Raw genomic sequence first — 23,251 nt, forward strand, 5'->3', positions numbered from 1 at the left:
AATTTTAGGTCGGAGACTTAGTTATGTTGAAACTATCACCGATGAAGGGCGTTCAGCGATTCGGTAGACATGGGAAGCTCGCCCCGAGATATGTTGGTCATTTCAGGATTATTGAGCGCATTGGAACTGTTTCATATAGATTAGATCTTCCGGCATTGATGTCGAGTGTACACGATGTATTTCATATTTTAATGCTTAAGAAGCATTTGCGTGACGAAGAGCAGCAGAGGGTGATTGATTCACCAGAGGTTGAGATACAGGATGATTTGACTACCGTAGAGATTCTGGTATGCATTCTTGCTAGAGAGAATAAAAAACTTAGAAACAAAGTCATTCCATTAGTGAAAGTTCAGTAGAACCGGCAAGGAGCCAAAGAGATTTCTTGGGAGCGCGAGGAGGATGTTCGTCGTGACTACCCGCACATGTTTGAACAGGTAAGGTCAATATTTAAATATGCTTATATGTGTTGATAGATTTGATTATATGTGTTGCTTAGTCATATTTATATTTAACACTAGAATGGGTCATTCAACACTTAGCTCTTAATTATTCGGAACATATGGTATATATATGGGGGGTTCCTTGTTTGGATTTTTCGCCCGACGTACTAGTTTCATCTAATTAGGGGTTAAGTGAGAATGTACGCATTTTAGATTGTTAAGTTTAAATGTTGCTTATATTTCAAATCGGGAGATTAATGATATGAGATGTGTACGTGAGGGTTTCCTTGTTTGGATTATCCTCTTTTTGTGCTTTTCTCGTATTATTAATCTCTGCGATGCGAGTGCGGAATTTCGAGGACAAAATTCTTTTAAAAATTTATGTTAATATAATTAATATGAGATTAATTATGATTTATGGATATTTATTTTGATAAATATAGTTAAATGGGGTATGAGTATGATATCATGTGTTTTGAATATGAACAAGTTTATTCATGAGAAAGAGAAGAGTCGAAACATGCATAATGACCAAATATGTGTAACTGGAAAATTTCAGTCCGGTCGACCGTCGCGGTCGACCGCTGTCCGATCGACCGCGAAACTTGCAGAAGTCAGATTCGTGTTTTGAGATGGTTTTGGTTTTCTACAGCCCATATCCATTTTCACTGGTTTATATATCAAACTTTCACGAACTTTCTTAGTTTTCTAAGAACCCTAACAACCACCATATTGGTCTCTTTGTTTTGATGATGTTTAACAAACAATTTATCACTATGTTGTTTGTCTAGTGTTTGTGTATTTCTATTTATTGTAGACAAACAACGTGTTGGAGGATGGATGGAATTGCGCATTCATGATCATATCCAATAGGAGCTTAGCGGAATTGTGGAGTGAAGCCTACGCAATTCAAAGTTAAAGATTCAAGTTCAAGCTTCATCCACAAGTGTACCAAGATAGAGCTTCGTTAAAGATCACAAGCTTGGGTAAATTTAGTTTTAGGTTTTATATTATGTGTGTTAGTACTTTAAGCTTAATCATATACACACATACACGTTTTGGTTTTGTATATATATATATATATATTATATATATTATATATATATATATATATATATATATATATATATAATATATATATATATATATATATTATATATATATATATATATATATAATATATATATATATATAATATATATACACAACACACACACACATATATGTTTTGGTTTGATAGTTTTTAAGTTTTAATATGAAACAATTGAATATAATTAGAAAACATATTTTTGTTTCATACTTACATGCATATATATGATTTCATCAATATCAATTTTATTTAGTTCAATGAAATCATAATTACTTTTGAAATATTTGCAAAATATGCAATTTTATGAAAATATTGTTTCTTGTTTATGACTTAATAACAATCATATACATCTTTTATTAAGTCTATATAATCATTTTGTAATGTTTCAAAACATGGTTAAGCTAAAATGTCAAAACTCATATGTTTACATTTTTATGTTTTGGACTATTTTGCAAAATGAAGGTATTTTCATTTGGAAAGTCCTTTTGAAAACCAGCTTTCTGTAGCATGTTTATTATCATGTCTACAATCATTCCCCAAAGTTTTATATTTTTTGGAATTTATTTGATATTTTTAAACATGGTTTTAAAATCAGAAAACAACTTTCAAAACCTGTTTTTCATGTATCAGTTTGCAGTCGACCGTCACGATCGACCGCCTTGAGTCCAGAGACTCAGACTATTTTTTGGTGGCTCGCGGTCGACCGTGGCAGTTGACCGGATTAAGTCTAGAGAGTTTTGCGGTCGACCACCACGATCGATCGGATGTATTCCTGAGCCCAGAATTTGCCTCTGGGCTGCTCGCAGTCGACCACGTGTTTTTCACGGTCGACCGCCGATCGTCCAACGGCTATAATTTGTACAGAATCTGATTTCTGATTTTATGTGCTTTTTAGTCTTTTGCTTGGGATTTTTGGCTGAGGTTTTGGGTGGCTATATATACCCCCTTGCTCTCATCCTTCACAAGCATCTAAGAGAATGTTTTAAAAGAGATTAACAAGGGTTTAAGCTTGTTTTGTGTTTGTTTAAAAGAGTATTTAAGAGTTTGTTTGTAAAAAGAATTTTACAAGAGTTTGAGGAGATCATCAATCTTGTTTGGGCTTCAATCTACATCCCTCCACTCTTATTTTAGAGAAGTTTTCTTAAACTCTTTATCTAGCTTATTTATGCTTAACTTGTCATATTTATTTTGCTAGATTAAATTGAGTTTAGACTTGTTTTGATTTATCTCTTTGTTCATACACAACCTATTGAGCTTACTGTATTTACATTCATAGTATAATTTGAGGTTGTGGATTTGTGACTAAGAGTTGTACTTAATTGAGTTCTCACCTTGTTTAGAGAACAATTATTTGATTTGTTAGCTTTAATTGTGAGGATTCACTTTGTAATACACTAGTACACCGAGAGGAGTGTGTGGTAAGAGACGGAGTCGTCCCAAGAGGAGTGCAGTAGGTGGTAATACCTAGAGAGAGGTTGTAATTCCTAACACTTGAGGGAGACACGGACTACAGACCAACACTTGTGAGGGTGTAAAGTAGGATTACAAGAGTGTGAGATTGTAAAGTTTTTGGTGAACTAGAAAACCGAGTGTGAGGTGTAAACGTTATTCGGGTGAGCGTAGAAAACCCGATTGTGATAGTGGATTTCTCCCCGGGAGTGGGGAGCGAAGACGTAGGACAGAAGGTCCGAACTCCGTGATCTTCGTGTGTTTGAGTTTGTTTTGGCGCACTTACTCTTATGTTTATATTTCTTGTCGCCGTTGTCCATTGCTCATTATTTATATCAACCACTATCTTGTTTATTTTTGTTTACCCTTGTGTATATCACTTATCCTAGCTCACATATCTTGTTATATTTTATACTTGCTAGGATAACTTGTTACTTAGTTTTAATTGGCATAAAATCGGATTAGATTGGCGTAAGACCCTAATCACCCCCCTCTAGGGTCTATCACACCAAACCCCCACAAACCCTAATTTGATTCTTGGAGAATATTGGAGGCTTTCAAGTGGATTTTTTTGGGTGATTTTGGCTTTTGGATTGGAGATTTGCTTTGGCTTGGCATCCTAAAATAATTTTCTACAAGTTTTAGGCGAGTTCATCTCTGCTAATCCCCCTCCTAGTTTTAAAAATATTTTTTGAAGAATTTTTAACATGTTTCATAGAGCCAAATTGACTAGTTTATGAATAAAAGTTAATTCGTTTGTATTATATGTATAAAGACTAGGTCTTTCCATGTTAAAAAGTTTGATAACAAATTTACAGAAGTATGTAAGATCTGAAAATGATTTAAAACGTGGTTTAATCTGAAGAAAGATGATAAGTATGTAAGATCTGAAAATGATTTAAAACGTGGTTTAATCTGAAGAAAGATGATTTGTTCTTCGTTTCGAGTTTTTATGCATGACTTAGGGTTTTGAATATAAATTTTATACATATAATCATGCTATATATGTTGAGTTTGCTTCCAGAAGTTTTTATCTACTGTAGAATGCTCTCATGCAAGTTTTATGTTGTTTTAATCATGTTTGAATCACCGAAACATGACGTGAACACGACACACACAACCAGATTAAGAATCTGGAATATCAGCCAACGGTCGACTACGCCATAGCGGCGGTCGACCGCGTGTAGGACAGAGGCCTGAGTAGGCTCTGGAACCCGTCGCGGTCGACCACCGTTCTTGTGCAGTCGACCGCCACACAGTTTGTGGCCCTGTGCATGTTTTGTTCGACTGTTGAGTTTTCGAGTTAGTCTCTCGACCTTGTACTGTTATAATAAAATGTTTATGTGTTGTTTAACATCTGAAATGTCAGTAAACACCAGATATGGACAGTACACCAGGATATGTACACGTATGTTTAAAATATGATGTGTTAACATGATAAATAAGAAAAATACACAAATATTATGTTTCCAAAATAAGGAGATAAAACATATTTCCTCAGGGTGATTGAGTAAGAGTATTACAAAAGTATCGTCATATTATGTTTTCGGAATAGGGAGATGAAACATATTTCCGCAGGGCGATTGAGTAAGAGTATTACAAAAGTATCGTCATATTATGTTTCCGGAATAGGGAGATAAAACCTATTACTACAGAGCGATTGAGTAAGAATATTACAAGAGTATCGCTAATGTATAAGAGATGCACATTTGTAAGTAATATAAATTATAAATTGGTTTCCATTTTTTTTGAATACCCGCGAGTAGGGTGCTTTCTCTGAGACCGTGACTTACACAACATGGTTTCTGATTGGCTTTTGTTTGGATGAGTTCCTTTTATGTTAGATCCATCTACCCGAGTGTAGATCAGGATGAGATATTTGTTCTACATGTTTGAGGTTTGGAGTGTTTTCCTTTTGGTTTATTACTTTTATTCATAGGGTTTGGAGTTAGTATTTAGGGAGTCACAATTTAAGACATGATATATACATGAGGGTTTCCTTGTTTGGATTATTTCTCTCGGCGTACTAACTCTCGTGTTGTGGATTCCTAAATACTAGTCTCCAGTTAGAATTTTATGAATGATTTCATATGTATATGTACTAACTCTATTTTCTATACACTCCTACCCTTTCCCCTGGGGAAAGGTGGAGATGTTCTCGCTATAGCGCTTTGACGCTCGTTGTTTTCTCCCCTTTCAGGCAGCGAGTCCAGCGTACGAAGAGTTGTAGGTTGATGAGATTTCTGCATAGATCTCACCTAGCTATTTATTATGTAGTAGTTAGTCAGAACTCCACAGTTAGTTGATTATGTTCAAGCTCTAGACTTATAATTCATTTTGTAGAGGCTGAGAGCCATAGTGATACTTTATTTGACTCTTTATATTTGAGGTTTATTTCAGACTCAGAGATTTCTACTCTATTTTATTTGGGCTCACTGATGATTATTCTCATGCTTCCTCTGTGTATATCTAGTTTTACTCTATTTCTTTTATTTGACTGTCTGTATCTTCACTTATTTGTTGTTTCCACTAGAGAGATAGTAATTGTGATGGTGAAACATGTCGTAGCATGGTGTTTGGTGCTTGGTAGGTTTGACATTCTGGGTTTCGCCTTGGACTATTGCCTCACGCGAAACCTGGGACGTCACAGGTTTATGGGCCCATATATATTAAAATATTCGTGAGAGCCTCCTCTTCATCACAGTAAACCCTAGCAGCCTCCTCCCCTCCTCTTGCAAACCCTAGCTCTTCTTTTGGGTAATTTTTGGTGGGTTTTGGGAGTTTAAGCGAGATCCATCGACGTTCAGTGGAGGAGAACCTTCTTACGACGTTCTTTACTTTAGTTCTTCACCCCTCAGGCGAGTTTCATCTCGCCCAATCCTATACCTAGTTTTCTAAACATTTTTAACAATGTTTTCTTGTGATTTGTGAGCCTAACATGCTAGTTTATGTATAAAAATAGATCTATATGTTGTATATTGTAAAGAGAATAAATTTTTAGTTAATAAGACCACCCACGAATTCCTTAATGCAGAGCTAGATCTAAAAATATTTCTAACAAGAGTTTTGAAAGAAAAATAATTATTTTCGAAAGTGTCGACATGTATACATGTGTTTATAAAGTTTTCTTTGTTGTCTATGGTGATTAGATTGTGTTTTTGCATATTCTAGTAATGCTAAATCATGTATATAGTTTTGATGGTACTTAAAATCGCCGTTTATAAACTTTTGAATCAAACCCTCGGAGCAGATAACATGCAGAAGGTTTTCTGTACCTACGCGGTCGACCATGACGATTGACCGCCGAGCGTGCTGCAGAAGTAGGAAGCTTCTGTCTCTTGCGCGGTCGACCGCATATATGCGGCGGTCGACCGCTGGGCGCGCAGATGAGCAGAAACTTTCTGCTCACTGCGCGGTCGACCGTAGATATTTGGCAGTCGACCGTTAGACCTGTCTGTGCATGTGTACGTCGTTCGCGTGCGGATTGTGTGGCCGGCGAGACACCTAGGTTATATGGATTTGTTATACACTGAGATTTGTGTACATGAGTTGACTACAGTGGGTCTTAGATTTATTCACTGGGGTATGAGGGTGATCAGTATTTATGTTGGTTTTGACATCATTCACATGTTAAAGTCCTTGTGTTGGACTATAAACTATTGAAGTCCTTGTGTCAGACTATAAACTATTAAAGTCCTCGTGTTGGACTATAAGCTACTGAAGTCCTTGTGTCGGACTATAAACTATGAAAGTCCTCGTGTTGGACTATAAGCTACTGAAGTCCTTGTGTTGGATTATAATTTACTACGGTCCTCATGTTAGACTTTAGGTATTTCAGGTTGGCATATTTTGACATATGATAGATCATTGATGGTATGGTTGGAGGTGGAGTTATTACTCCACGTTGTAGTTTGGATTTGACATTTGGCTATTTACAATATGAGCTTATGGGATTGGAGTTACCCATGCACATGTTGTAAATTCCTAAATATCAAAATTCCATTTTATTTCAGAGTTGATGGTTGACTATCTACATGTATTATCAGCTATTTTCATATCCTTCTAGCCCTTCCCCTGGGGTTGGTTGAGATGTTACTCGCTAGCGCTTGATGCTCGTTGTTTCCCTACTTTCAGGTAACGAGCCAGGTGCACGGAGAGCCGTAGCTTGATGGAGTTGTTCTAACAGCTATTTATAGATATTATTAGTAGTTTATTGTTAGGACTCCACGATGATTTTGTTTATGAACACTGAGATGTTATTTCTAGCTTTGTAAAGGTGAGGTGCCTAAATGTTATTTCATTTGATATTCTATGTCGAGACATTTGTATTCAGCTCAGAGGTTGTTCCTTTTTCAAAGATTTATTTTTTCATATCAGTGGTGGTTATTTCCTTCAGAGTATCTATTATTTAATATTTCTTCTGTATATTCTCTTTTGCCTGTTTTGTACCTACACCTATTGTTGATTCCACTAGATAGATATTTATTGTGATGGTAAAACATGTTATTGTACGGTGTAGTGCATGGCAGGTTTGACATTCCTTGTTTCACCTCGGACTGCAGCCTTGTTGAAACTAGGGGCATCACAGTTGGCATAAGAGCTCTAGTTCCAGTATCCTTAGGATCATCCTGTGTCGAATCGTGGAGTTAGAGTAGAGTTTCTTAAGATTCGTGTATAGAGTTCGCTAAAAATTTCTAGAATGAGTGAGGACGTTATATACGCGTATTCAAAATTTTGAATATTTTTGTTGTGATATTAAAAGTATTTACGTGAATGATACATGATATAAATTTATTATTCTATTTAGGTTTTGTCCGAGGACATATAAACCATTTTCTATATGCTCAAATAGCCAGACATGGTAGACCTCGCACTCGGAGAGCTGGTCAGACAGAGCCGTAGCAGGCTCCACCAGCACCACAATAGACTCCACCTGAGCCGTAGCAGGCTCCCCAGTACTTGATAGACTTGATGGCTCCCATAGCCGCTGGGATGGCAGCACTTGAGGAGCTTGTGACGAATCACATTGCACCACCAGTAGTTCCACCACCAATAGTAACAGCTATTCCCGTTGCAGAGGATTTTCTGGAGGACACACCCGCACCTACCCCGCAGGCAGTTGCGGATAGAGTAGCAGAGCAGGAGTCTTGGCACCGCCTAGTGGAGAGATACCAGAAGATGAGGGCAGCAGAGTTTCAGGGATCATCAGATTCTCTTGCAGCACATAAGTGGAAGGAGGATGTAGGCAATATTCTCGATATACTTAATGTGACATCAGTTCAGAAACAGAGGCTGGTATCTTACAGTCTCAAAGGAGATGAGGGGTGATGGTATCGACTACATTTCACTTCAGATCAGAGGATGCACTCACCTGGGAGGATTTCACCTACTTCTTCAATGAGCAGTATATCTCCTTCTATAGGTATGTGTCTTTGTTATTTTCTTCTTATTAGATTAGATTATATTATGTTAAAGCAATTAATTATATTATATATTTAATATTTTTTTATATTAAGAAATAACAATAATTTTCATACAACACTTTCATCTATTTTCTTCTTATTAGATTAGATTAGATTATTTTTAAGCAAATAATTATATTATATGTTTGATCTTTTTTTTAGATTAGAAATTATAATAAATTTCACAAGACTTTCATCTCCTTTGGTAAATACATGTTATTTTCTTCTTATTAGATTAGATTATTAGATTAGACTGTTTAAAATTATGAATTATGAAATTACAACAATTTTCACATCACTTTTATCTATTTTATTCTTATTAGATTAGATTAAATTATTTTAAACAAATTAATTATATTGTATATTTGATCTTATTTTCAGATCACAAAGTCTAACTATACTATTAGTATTTAAATAGATACCGTTTGAATAAAAGTCAACGAGAATCTCACACGTATCTTAGATCTCAATGCCAATTGTAATACTTATATATGAGTGTTGGTTAAAATAAATTTCATGTATGAGCTTAAATTATATGATCCTACTTTCACTGGATTAGATAAGTTAAATTTTTTTAAAACTCTTCCACAAAAAACAAAAGAAAGTAGCAATGTTATATCTATATATATCCACAGGACCACAAATATCTTGAAAATGAATAAAGAAAACCACACAAGCAAGGACCATATTAATTACCCCCACACACCCACTATTTTTTAAACCACCCTTATTCATTTCCATCTATAATATATCTACATACCCAAATTAAGCTGTTGGAGTTTCCCCCTCACAAACTATGCCATTGATCAACCCTCCTTTTTTCCCTTTGTACTAAAATTGTATAACATTTATTACGATGAGGACTCACCTGAGTCCTCTGCCTACCTTGAACGCCCAATAAAAAATTAATATACTAGGCAATGAGATCTTGTCATTATAAATAAATTAATTAAAGATTAGTAATTTTTAAGAATGTACTACGTTCCCTACCTTCCACTGCAAACTTATTAGTTGTTTATTCATGGTCCCAAGAGGTTTTTAAAATTAATCTTGAGGGTTGCTTGCATAAAAAAAGTTATATTAGAGGGTCCATACAGTTTATTTTATAGTTTAATATTGTCAACACATTTTGTCTCTGAAGCATATCAATTGTGAATAATAATATAATTTGATTGATACAAGTATATCCTATATATTTCTGGACTATTATCTTGTTTTTTGCTCTTTATTATATACCAACCTGATATCATAATTGATGTAGACGATGAAGATACTATTGTAGATTTGCCCAGGGGAAAAAAAATAAAAGGTGGAGAAGGATTGATCTCGACTCAATTAAATATGAAAAAAGAAGGAATTAAGGATGATATATTTTGAATATTTTATAGTAAAACTTAACATTTTGAGTAAAATTAGGAATTTTTTTAAGGGATTTTCATGCAAAATTTTTAATATGCTTATGTGAATGATTTTGTCATATAAAATTATATTAGAGTCAACATTAATCTTTATTTTTTATTTTTATTTTAAATCTATTAATAATAAGATGTCTTGCAGTCTTGTTAAATGTATGTGCTCTGTGTTGAGCTCATACAAACCATCTTAATATTAAGTATTTGGCTATATTTTTATTAACATATCAGTAATATATTATTATATTTTTTTAAATTTAACACTACATTTAACGACTAAGATAAACAAATTAGAGATCGATGATTTGATCCGATAAACAAATATGTTACATGAAGTTTAATATATGCAAATTTTAAAAAAATGATATCGTGTATGCAAGTATATAAAAGTATATTGATCCTAGTTTTACACACAAATCTATTTCATAATTTAAAAAAAAGGTTTTAATAAAATGTATGGCAAATGTAATAAACCATGTTTATAGATTTTAGGGAAAATTGCTTCTAGCCCCCAAAATAACAATAACTATTCCCCCAATACTTTTTCAACACTCCCAAAACCTCCAAAAGCAAATCCACAATTCTCTGAGCCCCCAAAACACAAAACCCAGGAGTTTAAAATATGTGAAGACCATAATGCTCTCTCTCTCTCTCTCTCTCTCTCTCTCTCTCATGATGTCCCTGTGATGATTTGAAATGGGTTTTGGGGGAAATTTTATAGTTCCCTCCAAATTTTTCTAACGGCGTCGGCATCAGCGATGAAACTTTCTCGACATTAGTTCACGAGGTGAATAAAACTGCGATCTTGAAGACAGTGATGACGAGTTGCGATGGATTCAGCGTTACTATTCCGAAGAAAAAGGTGGGAACTCCGGCGAGTCTCGATGTAATTTTTTCCTTTTTTTAACTTGTACTTGAATATGAGTGCTATATTTTTTTATTTTACATATTGTTGTAAATTTTTTAAAATCGATGACTTGAGATTAAAGTAGAGTTTGTAAATTTATATATTATTGTTATTTCACTGTAATGAGTTTGTTGTTAAGGTTATGAGTTGGTTGTGAAAGAAGGTTACAAGTTGGTTGTGAATGTTACAAGTCGGTTGTGAAGGTTATGCATTGGTTGTGAAGGTTATGAGTTGGTTGTGAACCTCGGTAAGGAATTGGTTGTGAAGGTTACGAGTTGTTTTTTTTCGTGTGTTTTTTGAGCTGCTTGCTTAACTAGCTTGTACATATAATGTGATGGTCGTGTGACAGGAAAGTTATGTTTACATTTTTTTGTAACTATGGTTGGCTGCATCCTAGGGTTGGGATGTAGCAAATGACTCTGTAATCAATCCTTCTTTAGGGAATTAAAGGTGGTTGGTGGCTCATTCTCCAACTCTCCATCCTACAAAAAAAAAGATAGAGGGTATACTGTTGGGTTCTAGCATAGGGGAGTCTAATATATTCCAAAACCCCTAAATTGATTTGCAATCAAGAACTCTCTCATGTTTATAGAGGCAGTAACATGCAATTTTCTCTACTAGGCTAGATTTCAAACGTTGTAATTTTTTTTTTTTGAAATCAATGACTTAAAATTAAAGTAGAGTTTGTAAATTTATATATTGTTGTTATTTTACTGTAATGAGTTTGCTATTATGGTTATAAGTTGGTTTTGAAGGAAAGTTACGTGTTGGTTTTGAAGGTTATGAGTTGGTTGTGAATGTTACGAGTTGGTTGTCAAGGTTACGAGTTGATTATGAAGGTTACGAGTTGCTTATGAAGGTTACGAGTGAGTTGTGAAGGTTACAAGTTGGTTGTCAAGGTTAGGCATTGGTTGTGAATGTTACGAGTTGGTTATCAAGGTTTATGAGTTGGTTGTGAAGGTTACGAGTCGGTTGTGAAGGTTACACGATGGTTATGAAGGTTACGAGTTTGTTGTGAATGTTATGAGTTTTTTGTGAAGGTTATGAGTTTGTTGTGAATCTAGGCAATGAGTTGATTGTGATTGTTCTTAACTAACCTTCATAACCAACTCCTTACCAAGTTCACAACCAACTCGTAACCTTCACAAATAACTCGTAACCTTCACAACAAACTCATAACCTTCACAACTAACGCGTAACCTTCACAACTGACTCGTAACCTTCATAACCAACTCATAACCTTCACAACCGACTCGTAACCTTCATAACCAACTTGTAACCTTCACAACCGACTCGTAACCTTAACAACCAACTCGTAACCTTTACAATCAACTCGTAACATTGACAACCAATGCTTAACTTCACAACCAACTCATAACCTTTAAAATCAACATGTAACATCTCTTCACAACCAACTCATAACTTTAATAACAAGCTCATTACAGTGAAATAACAACAATATATAAATTTACAGACTCTAATTTAATCTCAAGTCATCGATTTAAAAAAAATTACAAAAATATATAAAATAACAAAAAATATATACATCACTCAGATTCAAGTTAGAAAAGGAAAAAATTACAGCGGGAGGCATCGGAGTTCCCGCTTTTTTCTTCGGAACGACGACGCTGGATCCATCGCAACTCGTCATCACCGTCTTCAAGATCGTAGTTTTCTTTGCCTCGTGAACGAATGTCAGAAAGTTTCATCACCGATGTCGACACCATTGGAAAATTTTGGAGGGAACTAGAAATCCCCCCCCCCAAACCCCATTTCAAATCATCATAGCGAGAGAGAGAGAGATGATATTATAGTCTTCACATATTTTAAACTCTTGGGTTTTTTTGTTTTGGGGGCTCAGAGAATTGTGGATTTGCTTTTGGGGGGTTTGGGAGTGTTGAAAAAGCCTTGGGGGGGGGGGGAATACTTGTAAGGAAATTGAGGGCTAGAAGCAAATTTTCCTAGATTTTAACTCAAAATGAATCTGACTTATTTTATAGTAAGAAAATATTTTTTTGCTATTTAACAACGTATATTGCACGTGCACAAGAACTAGATAAAATAATCAGATGTTCTCCTACTTTTAGAAATAGTTTCTACAAAACATAGATAGTTTTTGCCCATTAAGATTCTCACAAATTATCTCTTAGGATTCGGATCCGTAAGAAGATCCGAATACGACCCGACCCGTTTGAATCCTTCATTCATTCATCGCTGAGAGCAAGGGCAGCAAGCTCATAAGAGAGCTCTCAAGACTGACGTGGCAGTGGAAGCCTGCTGAGAACCCTCCAGCAACCTCCTAAATGCTCCCAGTGACGCTCTCAAGGCTGACGTGGATCTTGCAGCCATCTGAAGCGCTCCACAAATTTGTGGAGCGCTTGGGAGCTCCCAACTACCAAAAAATTTGCAAAAACCCCCCTACAAAAAGCCCTTTACCAATTTGTGGACCGCAGGGTTGATTCTAGTGGCGAAGAGGCCTCCAATGCCGGTGGAGGTTGCAGGAGAGGTTGCGGGAGAGGACTTGACGGAACCACCAATCGGCGGCAGCGGAGGTTGCGGGAGAGGGTTTGGGGTTGGGGAGCCAGAGCTTGAGGATGAGAATGGGTTGGGGAGCCAGAGCTTGAGGATGTTGGGGAACCAGAGCTTGAGGATGAGGATGGGGTTGGGGAGCCAGAGCTTGAGGATGAGGATGGGGTTGCGGAAGAGGATAGTGATTTGGTTTTTTTATTAATTGGGTGTGTTGCTTTGTTTAAGGGATACAAAGTACAAAATAATTGGGTGTAATAATGAAATCTCATAGATAACCCGAAGGGAGGAATCATTAGGATTAAAAAATTTAGCAGTTGGGTAAATAAACTGCCGTTGAGTTGAAAAATGTAGCCGTTGGGATTAAAAAACTGGCATGAACAGTAAAAAATCATCTATAAATTCTCAATCTTTAATACACAAATCATTCCACACAACTCTCTCATAAAAAAATTCTATATTTCCCTATCAAATTACAAATCTCATGGATCCCTCGCAAAACTATTATTCGCAACTCCTTACCGGTGAAAGATCGACCTTATACCCGCCGTTCTATACAGAAGTCGTAGAAGAAGGTAACCCCATCGAGTTTTCGCAATCGGCAACACGACAAGTGTCATCCCAAGATACACCGACCACAAAGAAGAAGAAGGCTTACACGCGGTCCAAAAATTGGACTGTCCACGAGGATAAGCTTCTTGTGTCTGCTTGGCTGAACACGATCTAAGACGCCATCCAAGGTACGGGGCAACACAAAGATAAGTTTTGGCACAGAGCTAACGACTACTTTATCCAATACTCCATCGATCCAACGAGCCGCACACCAAACCAAATGATGCATCGTTGGTCAACGATTCAACTGTCCGTTAACAAGTTCTACGAGTGCGTTGCTCAGATTGAAGGAAGACAAAGATCTGGTACGGGAATTATTGACCAGGTAAATATTTAACTTATATGTTTTTATGTAAACAACATAGCATTGAAGAGAGGAATATATATGTTTAATTATGTTTGATTATTCTAAATTTAACTCTTGTGTAGACTACAGAAGTAAAAGAATTATATCAATCTCTTTATGGTAAACCATTCGTGTTTGACCATTACTGGGTTGACTTGCGTCATCATCAAAAGTGGATCCAACAAATGGAAACTTACAATAAGATTCGATCATAATAGAAGAATCACAAACTCTGATTCCTCACCAAATAATTCCATGCTTGCGACCCCCATCGAGTTAAACACTGACTCGGATGATGTAATATCAATGCTTGAAGGGAGGAAAGCGGCAAAGCTCAAGAGGAAACAAAATGTGGAAAACTCTGAGTCCGCTAAGTCCATCATGGGAGAGGCTTTCGAGTGGATGAAGCAAACCACCAATCAAAAAATAGAGCTAAAATAGAAGAAACAAGATGACGATATCATAAAGATGGATCTCTCAACACTCAATTCAGTTCAACGACAATACTTTGAAATGCGTCAGTCAGAGATATTAGAGAGGTGGATGTCTAAGGGTTCTTCCTAATTATCATATATTATCTTGTATTAGATTTATGATTGTACTCGCATCGCATCCTAATTAGTTCTTCCTAAGTATCTTGTAATAGATTTATGATTCTACTTGAAGTTGAAAATTTTGGCATTTAATGAAAAAAACTACTTTATTGAAAAGGAAATTGGCGTAGTACAACAACTCGAACTTCTTTGCTGAAATTACTTTAGACATAAATAAACTTAATCCTCGGCGATGGATCCCTTGAGCTGCCACAGATGCTCGATCAAATCATTTTTTAGTGATTTTTGTGTTTGCGTGTTCCTGATCCGATGATGATTTTGGATGAACTCAGTTAGAGTCACCGTCCGCACATGAGAAGGTTCAACGACTGGTATCAAATCATTAAAGTCGAAGTTGTTGTCCAATTGACAATCTCGTTCATCTTCAACGATCATGTTATGCATTATGATGCAAGCTGTCATGATGTCTTTCAGCACACTAGGTTGCCAGAAACGTCCTGGTCCACGAACAATCGCAAATTGACCTTGCAGCACGCCAAAAGCTCGCTCAACATCTTTTCTTGCGCTCTCTTGTTGTTGAGCAAAATACTTATGCTTATTTCCTCGAGGTGCTGGAATAGTCTTCATTAATGTGGACTACTCTGGGTAAATCCCGTCGGCGAGATAGTATCACATATTGTACTCGTGGCCATTAACAGTATAGTTGCACGATGAAGCTCTTCCCTCCGCAAGTTGTGCGAAAACCGGTGAACGATGTAGAACATTAAGGTCATTGTGAGATCCCGACAATCCAAAGAAGGCATGCCATATCCAAATATCTTTGCTAGCTACGGCCTCCAAAATAGTTGTAGGTTCATGAAAATGCTCAATATACATACCTTGCGAGGCGGTTAGACAGTTCTTCCATGTCCAGTGCATGCAGTCGATACTCCCAAGCATACCAGGAAAACCTTGTTGTGAACCTTCCTTGAGCAGGCGTGCAACGTCTTCATTAGTCGGTGAACGAAGGTATTCCTCCCCAAAGATGTTGATAATCAATCGAACGAACCTCTTCACGCTCTCAAGCGACGTACTTTTACCGATCCGAACGTAGTCGTCAACGGTATCAGCGGATGATCTATATGCGAGCATCCGCATAGCTGCAGGAATCTTTTGAAGGCTAGATAGTCCCAACTGTCCAGCACCATTCCTCTTTTGAACGAAGTACTTGTCACGTTCGATGACAGCGTCGTGGATTCGAAGGAATAACGAACGTGTCATTCTGAATCTTCGACGAAAATAATGAAGAGGATATGTTGGTGCGTCAGCAAAATAATCTTGGAACAACCGATTGTGGCCTTCCAGTCGGTATCGATGGAGCACGATACGTCTTTTGTGTTGAACTGAAGTTGAACCTTTCTCTTGTTCTTCTTCCTCGACGACAACAGCTCCCATAAGAAAGAACGTCTTCATCATTTCATCATCGCTAGAGCTAGATGAGCTAGACATTTTGTTCTGGGAGATGATGGGTTGAGGTGAGAAGGCATCCAATTTTATAGGAATCAGTCGGTTGACGGTCAAAGTTTACGATACCTCGAACTTCATGCCCAACCTCGAAGACCGCGAGCTACCTCGAAGACTGTGTGCGTTCCCTCGAAGACCGTGGATTACCTCGAAGACCGTGTGCGCTCCCTCGAAGGCCGTCTCCAACGGTTAGAAATTTAATAAAAGAGGTTTAAATATAATTGAAATTAATAGGTAAAAAAATTAAAATAGAAGAAGAGTTTTTTTGATATTGTTGAAGCTCCAAACTAGAAGCTAGTTTGGAGCTCCATAAAATAAGGAGAGACTCCCAAAAGCTTATTTTTATATTATTTTTATACTAAAAATGCTTGATAGCTCTCGCTCTTGAGAGCTCGCTGGACTTGCTCTGGTGAGCACCTGAAACCAACTCCGATTGAAGAAAGACGCATATGGCTCCTCTCGCTCCCAGATCCGGCGATGCAGTTCTCGCCAACGTCGAGCGCGTTGTAAGCAGTTGAAAAACACCCTAATTTTTCTTAATTTTAGAAACTTCTGTTGTCGTTGATGATTTGATTTTCAGAACGCGGAGCTGTTCACCCTAACGTACGGAGCGATGGTGAGGCAGCTGCTGACTGATATCGAAGGGGTGGAGGAGGTCAACAAGCAGCTCGATCAGATGTATATGCCCCAACCTCAAATCTTTGTTTTTTTTTTAAATTTAAACGATGAAAATTGAAAAGATTAGATCTTTAGGCTTAGAGGGTGATAATTGTTGAAGGCTTGGGTTAATTTGAAGAGGAATTTGACATAGGAGAACTCGCCTTTAAAGTTAGATATTAGAGAGAGGAAACCCAAATCTTTTATGAACTCACCATGACTCCCTGTTTAGTTGATGTGAGACTAAATATCCCTCTTACAAGTCACCTGCTTGCGTTGGTTCGTAATAGTCTAGTCACTGGCAAACATTGCAATCTCCGCATCATCTCCTTGACTACAAACTGGAAAGATGGGGTTGCTCTTGTTTGGAACTTCGTGTGTGAGTATAGTCCCATATTGGATAAATTAAGAAAGAGCGGTCTACTCAGATAGAAGTTCAGACTAATACCTAATAGTTAATTTGGTTCCTGGTGTCTATGTAAGACTCATTAACTCCCACTCGGGTCCAATTTCTTCCTAGCAAAGTGGTGCCAGAACCAAGGTTGTAGCACAAGGAATAGTGAAGTCCTATTGAAGCGCGAACGGTGCCAGGAGAATGACTGAGGTTAATATGATCTAGTATGATTGGTGTATCATTTTGCAACCACGGTTGTTGTGTAGACTAAGGTCTAGTCAGCCCACATAAGGAGAAAATTCCTATTAATGTTTGCATTCATGTTGTTTTCGCATTACTGATTTAGACCCAAAGTTAGGTTAACCTACGGATGGATGATGCCCGAGATTGCTCATAGAAATGGTACTGACTGTTAACCAATTAAGTTGCAAGATCTTACGGATGTTAAGTAGTCATGTCAGTGGTTGCCAATTTTAGAACAAGTTTGCGAAGAGCTTATAGTTTCCGTGGATGATTGAACTTTGAGTCTGTGCTCACAAATGAAGGGAGAGATGATTAGGAAATTCATGTGTGAGTATAGACTGTATAGTTATGGAAAATCTAACTAGTGCATGTGCTGGATAACTTGGATATATCTTCAAATGTTCAAAATTTTGTGAAGTTAGAACCAACAAAAAAACGAACGTTTTTTTTTAATTTGACATGTGTGACCAGTTTTGACTATGTAGACCGAGGGCAGTTTGCAGCTCTTTAAAATTGGTCCAGGTCTGAACCTGGTCCATTTGCAGAGTGTTCTTTTAATTGTCAAAAACTGGGCCATTACTGGTTCAGTTGTGAGTTGTGAAACAGGAGGAGCTAGTCCACAACTAAATTAGTTCTATCTAGAACTAGTTTAAGGATTAAAGCTGGCCATTTTCGTTGAATTGCTAAACACATGCTGAAGAAAGAGTGGATTGTGTAATTCTTCTTTACATTTTTGAATTATGGGTTGCTTAGTCACTGGATGAGTTGGGGACTTGGGTAAGTTTAGTTTGGATCCTATTGCTTTATGTTTTTCTCTACCTTTCTAAGGGCCCCTTTGGATTACAAAAAGTACTGAAAGTAAGAAGTATATTATTATTAAAGAAGTAACTTCTTAAAGTATGAAGTGGGAAATAGCGAAAATAATACTTTTTTGTTTGTTTCACACATTTTTCGAAGTAATGGAAATAATACTTCTTTCACTCATTCACTTCTTATGTTTGGCTAACAATTGAAGATTTTGTTAGGAAGTAACTAATACATGATATAAACTGTAACAAGATTACCTCCCTTTATTATCACACTTTAATCAATACTATAACAGCAATGAATATTATAGGATTTTAGATTGAATTATAATAGTTTGTAATACTTTATAGCTCATTAATATGAGATTTTATTTTTAAAAAGTTAGCTTGGATGTTTTTTGGTGTATGAAGGAGTTTACAAGCTTGTGGGTTCAAAAATAAATCAAGATAAGAGAATAGGGTAAAAAGAAAATCCTTCATATAAATAATGGCTATTATCTAGGAGGTCTTATGTGTAAAAAATAACTGATGTAAACCATCAAATTTGGAACTACACTTACAACTGATCCCTAATTTCACGAGATTCCTTCACGTGTGGGCCCCATTCACATTTTATTCACTTTCAAAATTTTTTTAGGAAGTAATGTTTTTGATGAAACAAACACATGAAGTAGAAGAAGTAATATTTTTGATGAAACAAACACATTTTTTTGCTTAGAAGTAGCGGAAATGGTCTTTATTTCCTTTCCTTCATGAACTTCTGAGCTTCTTTTGTGCAAACAAACTTGCCTTGAATGAAGGCTTTTGATATCTTAAGTTGGAGGGATACTTGATAGTTCTAAGTAGTGGGGTTATAATTTGAGGATTGTATGGAATACATGGAAGAGAAATTGAAATTTGGCACCCCTCTTCTCAGTTTGAGTTGGGAAGTGAAAGGGTTAGTGCAGATATTCTTGGATGTTTAATAGCATGGTTAACTTAACTAATGAGCTAGTCCTTTAACATAATTGAATGGAAGAACTAGATACATGTAGCTAGCCTAAAAGATTTGACATAAAGGCAATGTTGTTGTTGTTCCTTGATATTTCCTATATTTGAACTTGAAAAACATAACAAGTTTGAGAATTTTCAGATTTGGAATAATACTAGGCTTTGAAAATTACTCCATTTAGCAGTTGGGTTACACTCAACATCCCTGTGTTTAATTTTTTTTGAGAAGAAGAAGGAATGGAAAGAATAATCTTGTTCTAGATCAAATGTGATGTAATCTATTTTGTTTTTGCGCAGTTTAAATTGGTGAATAGGATAAGTTGTAGTCTTTCCATTTCATGTTATGTGATGGCTAATGTTGTACTAAATTGTTGCCCCTAACAACTTACATGGAAACTCTTTTTTATGCGTGCATGTTTTCAGGGGTTATAGTATTGGAATTCAGTTAATTGATGAGTTTTTAGCCAAATCCAATGTTGCCAGATGCGTTAACTTTAAGGAGACAACTGACGTGATTGCAAAGGTGCTTATTTTATTTGTTATATTAATACATACAAGTTATCAAATTTAATAATGAGTTTTGTAGCTAGGATCCAAGGAGCCACTATAATATGGTATTCATCTTATGTCTGAGTGACCTTATATTGTTGGATATGGGTGCAGTCTTGTGTGCGTGTACATGGATATCTTGTTTGATATTCTCTTCACCGTGAGTAAAGGATACTAGTCTAATATAATTGCACATATAAATAACTTATTCTAGCTTTCCAACTGGATAAGCATGGTGACTGTTGGCACACTTTTTTTTCACTAACAAACCTTTAGGATATTTAATAACGAAGTGATCTGGCTATCCTTGACCGATCTGTGGTTTTAGTATATGTGAGCCCTTCATCACATACTCAGTTTCCTTCCATCATTAGAATGTGCAATAACTTTGATACTTACTATGATGAATCACTCAATATCATTTACATTACGTTGACGAGACTATTCTTCAATGGCCAGCCATCACAATTGCCTTGTTACTCCATTTGATTTCTCCCACATGTTGTTTTTGGTATTCTTACAAATAATGAAAACTCGACTCTTGAACAATCTGGTTCAAGTTTCTACTACTGCTAAAAAAATATACTGAGATAAAAGGCCAATATCAATGGGTGCAGATTCAGAAATGAGAAGGTATGGTAAAATATCTGATTGGATAAATTACCATACTAGTCAAAAAAATTAGAAAACATATGTTTAGATGATAAACAAGAAAAGAAAAATGATGGAAATTATTTTAATATAGATAAAATCCCACATAGAAAAATTCAAAAATATATGACTGAGTGGACTCAACATATATTAGGAGCTAAGCATATTTTACCCAAAGAAATGACAAAATAGAACTTTATAGAATATGCAACTAGTTTGTGGGAAGGACATGTTCTTGCGTGGCTTAAAAACATAGAGAAAATGCATACCTAAGAATTACAAAATATTAATTGAAACAAAAGAATTAATGCTTGGAAGGTTGATGACACTTAAATATGGAGACTTAATAGGAGAAAATTTTCAAGAAGCAAAAGGTTACAAAAAATTATTAATTAAAATAAACCTATGTGATATATGTAAGCTAGAGGAGTTTGCAGAAACATATATTTGTTATATTTTTTAGTTAACTGACAAAGATCAGAAACTATTTTGGTTAAAACATTTTCCCCCCAAAATCCCAATTCCGTTGAACAAGATTGTAGAATATATATAAAATGAGAATATCTATTTATCTAGATCAAAATATTAATTCAACACATAATATAGGATTCCTAAAGAAAGCCTGTATGGACATTATTACAGAATATTGCCTAGAAGCAAAAGCCATAAAATAGATAAAAAAGATTAAGTCATCAAAACTAGCCTACAACTGCTGTAAGAATTATGATGAAGACATTAATGAAGATTTTTGTTGTAACCTAGAATATGAAACTTATTCTCCGAAAAAATATAAATGAAAATCACGCTATAAAATACAAAAGGAAAGTGGAAATCTGAATTCAAAAAGAAATTCAAAAAAGGTAGAAAATATGTCAATGAAAAGTATATTCAAAGGAAAAAAAATTTAAAAAAGGATGTAAATGTTTTAGACGTCATGAAGAGGGCCATTATGCAAACTAATGCCTAACAAATATTCAAGAAATAATTATTACAGACCTAGAAGAATATGGAATCTATACCCAACACTATATATATCCCAAGTGAAACAAATTCTCCTGTTTATGAAATAGAAAGTATTTACTCCGACTCCTCTGAAAATGATGAAGACATTTTAGAGATTTTAAGAAAATTTAAAACTTTTGACGTTAATATGATTACAATTAATCGTACTTTATACTCTATAGAAATACAACCTACCTCCCCATATGCAATTTATCCTAAAAAGGAAGAATTAAATTCCCCAGGATATACCTTGTGTGCTAGCAAAAACTTTACTACCAATAGGTATAACACTATTGAAGCATTTTTAGATATAAAAATCATTCTGTTGATGGGATATTAAGGTATTATTCATAATAGACCAACAATTGCAAAAAAAAAAATGTTAATATCAAGTTGTCTTATAAAACCACAAAACACAACTAATATCTCTTTAGGCATAAAAATATGTAGCTATAAACGATATTGTGGCCGAACAAGGAGATATATTAGCTTTGTTAACTATTCAAAAATATGAAGACCTTCCAATGATAAAAAAGGAACAAGAGAGTCCTTGGAAGAGACACTACGCCAGAAAGTACTCCAAAATGTCCTTAGAGGCAACCTCATAGACAATAAACTCTCACTAAAGGAAAAGAAAAAAAATAAATGAATTCGATAAATTTAATATCTATGTCAATACAATTAATTCGATTGAACCTTCAAATGAATCTAAAAGAGATAGCGAAGGTGAAGGTTTTTCTATATTTGATGAAGATTTAGAAAAATTAAAACAAGTTATTCCTAGATCTGATAAAAAACATGTTTATAAAACCTCTTCATTGAAATCTTAGTTTCTAAATAAAAAAACCTCTATATTTGAAAGAATGCAAGGAAATATAGAATTAGAAGAAGGCGATGATTATACAACTATCCAATTGATAGATAAAAAAAATAGAACAAATAAAGAAATACTATCCTAATAAAAGATATTTACATACAAGTTTGATCTAAATAAAAATAACTGGGTTATTCAGATTAGGAATAGATTATCTAATTTTATTGGTTTGTAGAGATAAAAGAATTATAGATTCTCTTAATAGTTTTATTGGAGAAGCTAAATATAATTTAGCAAATAGAATACTCGTCTTTCAGACTGTAATATTAACAAAAAATGTACTTTGTTCATAAAATTAGAAAATATATAAATGTTATTAGAATTCGAAGTACTTGGAATACAATGAGAATATTGTATGGCGATAAATAATACGTGTATATTTAAATTCATAACTCCAACAAATTATATTTAATTCATTTAGAATTAGAATGAGAAAAACTATTCAACCAAGAATGCTTGATATTAGGCACATAAAACAAGATCCACATCTACAGATTTTTATAAAATCTTAAAAACGCCAATAAAACTATCTGAAGAAATCTTTATTGCTTTAGGAAATACCATATCAACTATATATACGACTTTTGACGTGATAAACACGTAAAATATGCATTATCTTAGTGTGTTTCAGGCATGAATTATGGGGTGTTTGATGCATATTTCGTGTTTAGATCGAGGATACTGCTATGGTTTGTGTTCTTATATGCAAGTATTGGCTCAAGATTGAAAGATTCGATGATCGTTGGAAGTTAAACAAGAGTTTGAAGCAACAACGAGATTTGGA

At 35.3% G+C, this 23,251-nt stretch overlaps 3 protein-coding genes across 3 annotated transcripts in view; 1 reads left to right on the forward strand and 2 right to left on the reverse strand.

Annotated features, from left to right (window-relative positions):
* On the reverse strand, window positions 15,018-15,425 carry LOC109821550. The gene has a single exon (XM_020387730.1). It carries the CDS (start codon window positions 15,423-15,425, stop codon window positions 15,018-15,020), a length of 408 nt encoding a protein of 135 aa, XP_020243319.1.
* Window positions 15,468-16,286, reverse strand: LOC109821551. The gene has a single exon (XM_020387731.1). It carries the CDS (start codon window positions 16,284-16,286, stop codon window positions 15,468-15,470), a length of 819 nt encoding a protein of 272 aa, XP_020243320.1.
* Window positions 16,642-23,251, forward strand: part of LOC109851465 (trafficking protein particle complex subunit 3-like) — a 28,620-nt gene continuing 22,010 nt past the window's right edge. The window contains exons 1-3 of the mRNA XM_020421600.1: window positions 16,642-16,807; window positions 16,882-16,979; window positions 19,815-19,914. Of these exons, the coding sequence (XP_020277189.1) occupies window positions 16,751-16,807; window positions 16,882-16,979; window positions 19,815-19,914 (255 nt within the window). The 5' untranslated portion in view covers window positions 16,642-16,750. The remainder of the gene's footprint in view (window positions 16,808-16,881; window positions 16,980-19,814; window positions 19,915-23,251) is intronic.

The sequence above is a fragment of the Asparagus officinalis genome, chromosome 8 (genome assembly GCF_001876935.1).
Source record: "Asparagus officinalis chromosome 8, Aspof.V1, whole genome shotgun sequence".
In the NCBI taxonomy this organism is placed as follows: domain Eukaryota; kingdom Viridiplantae; phylum Streptophyta; class Magnoliopsida; order Asparagales; family Asparagaceae; genus Asparagus; species Asparagus officinalis.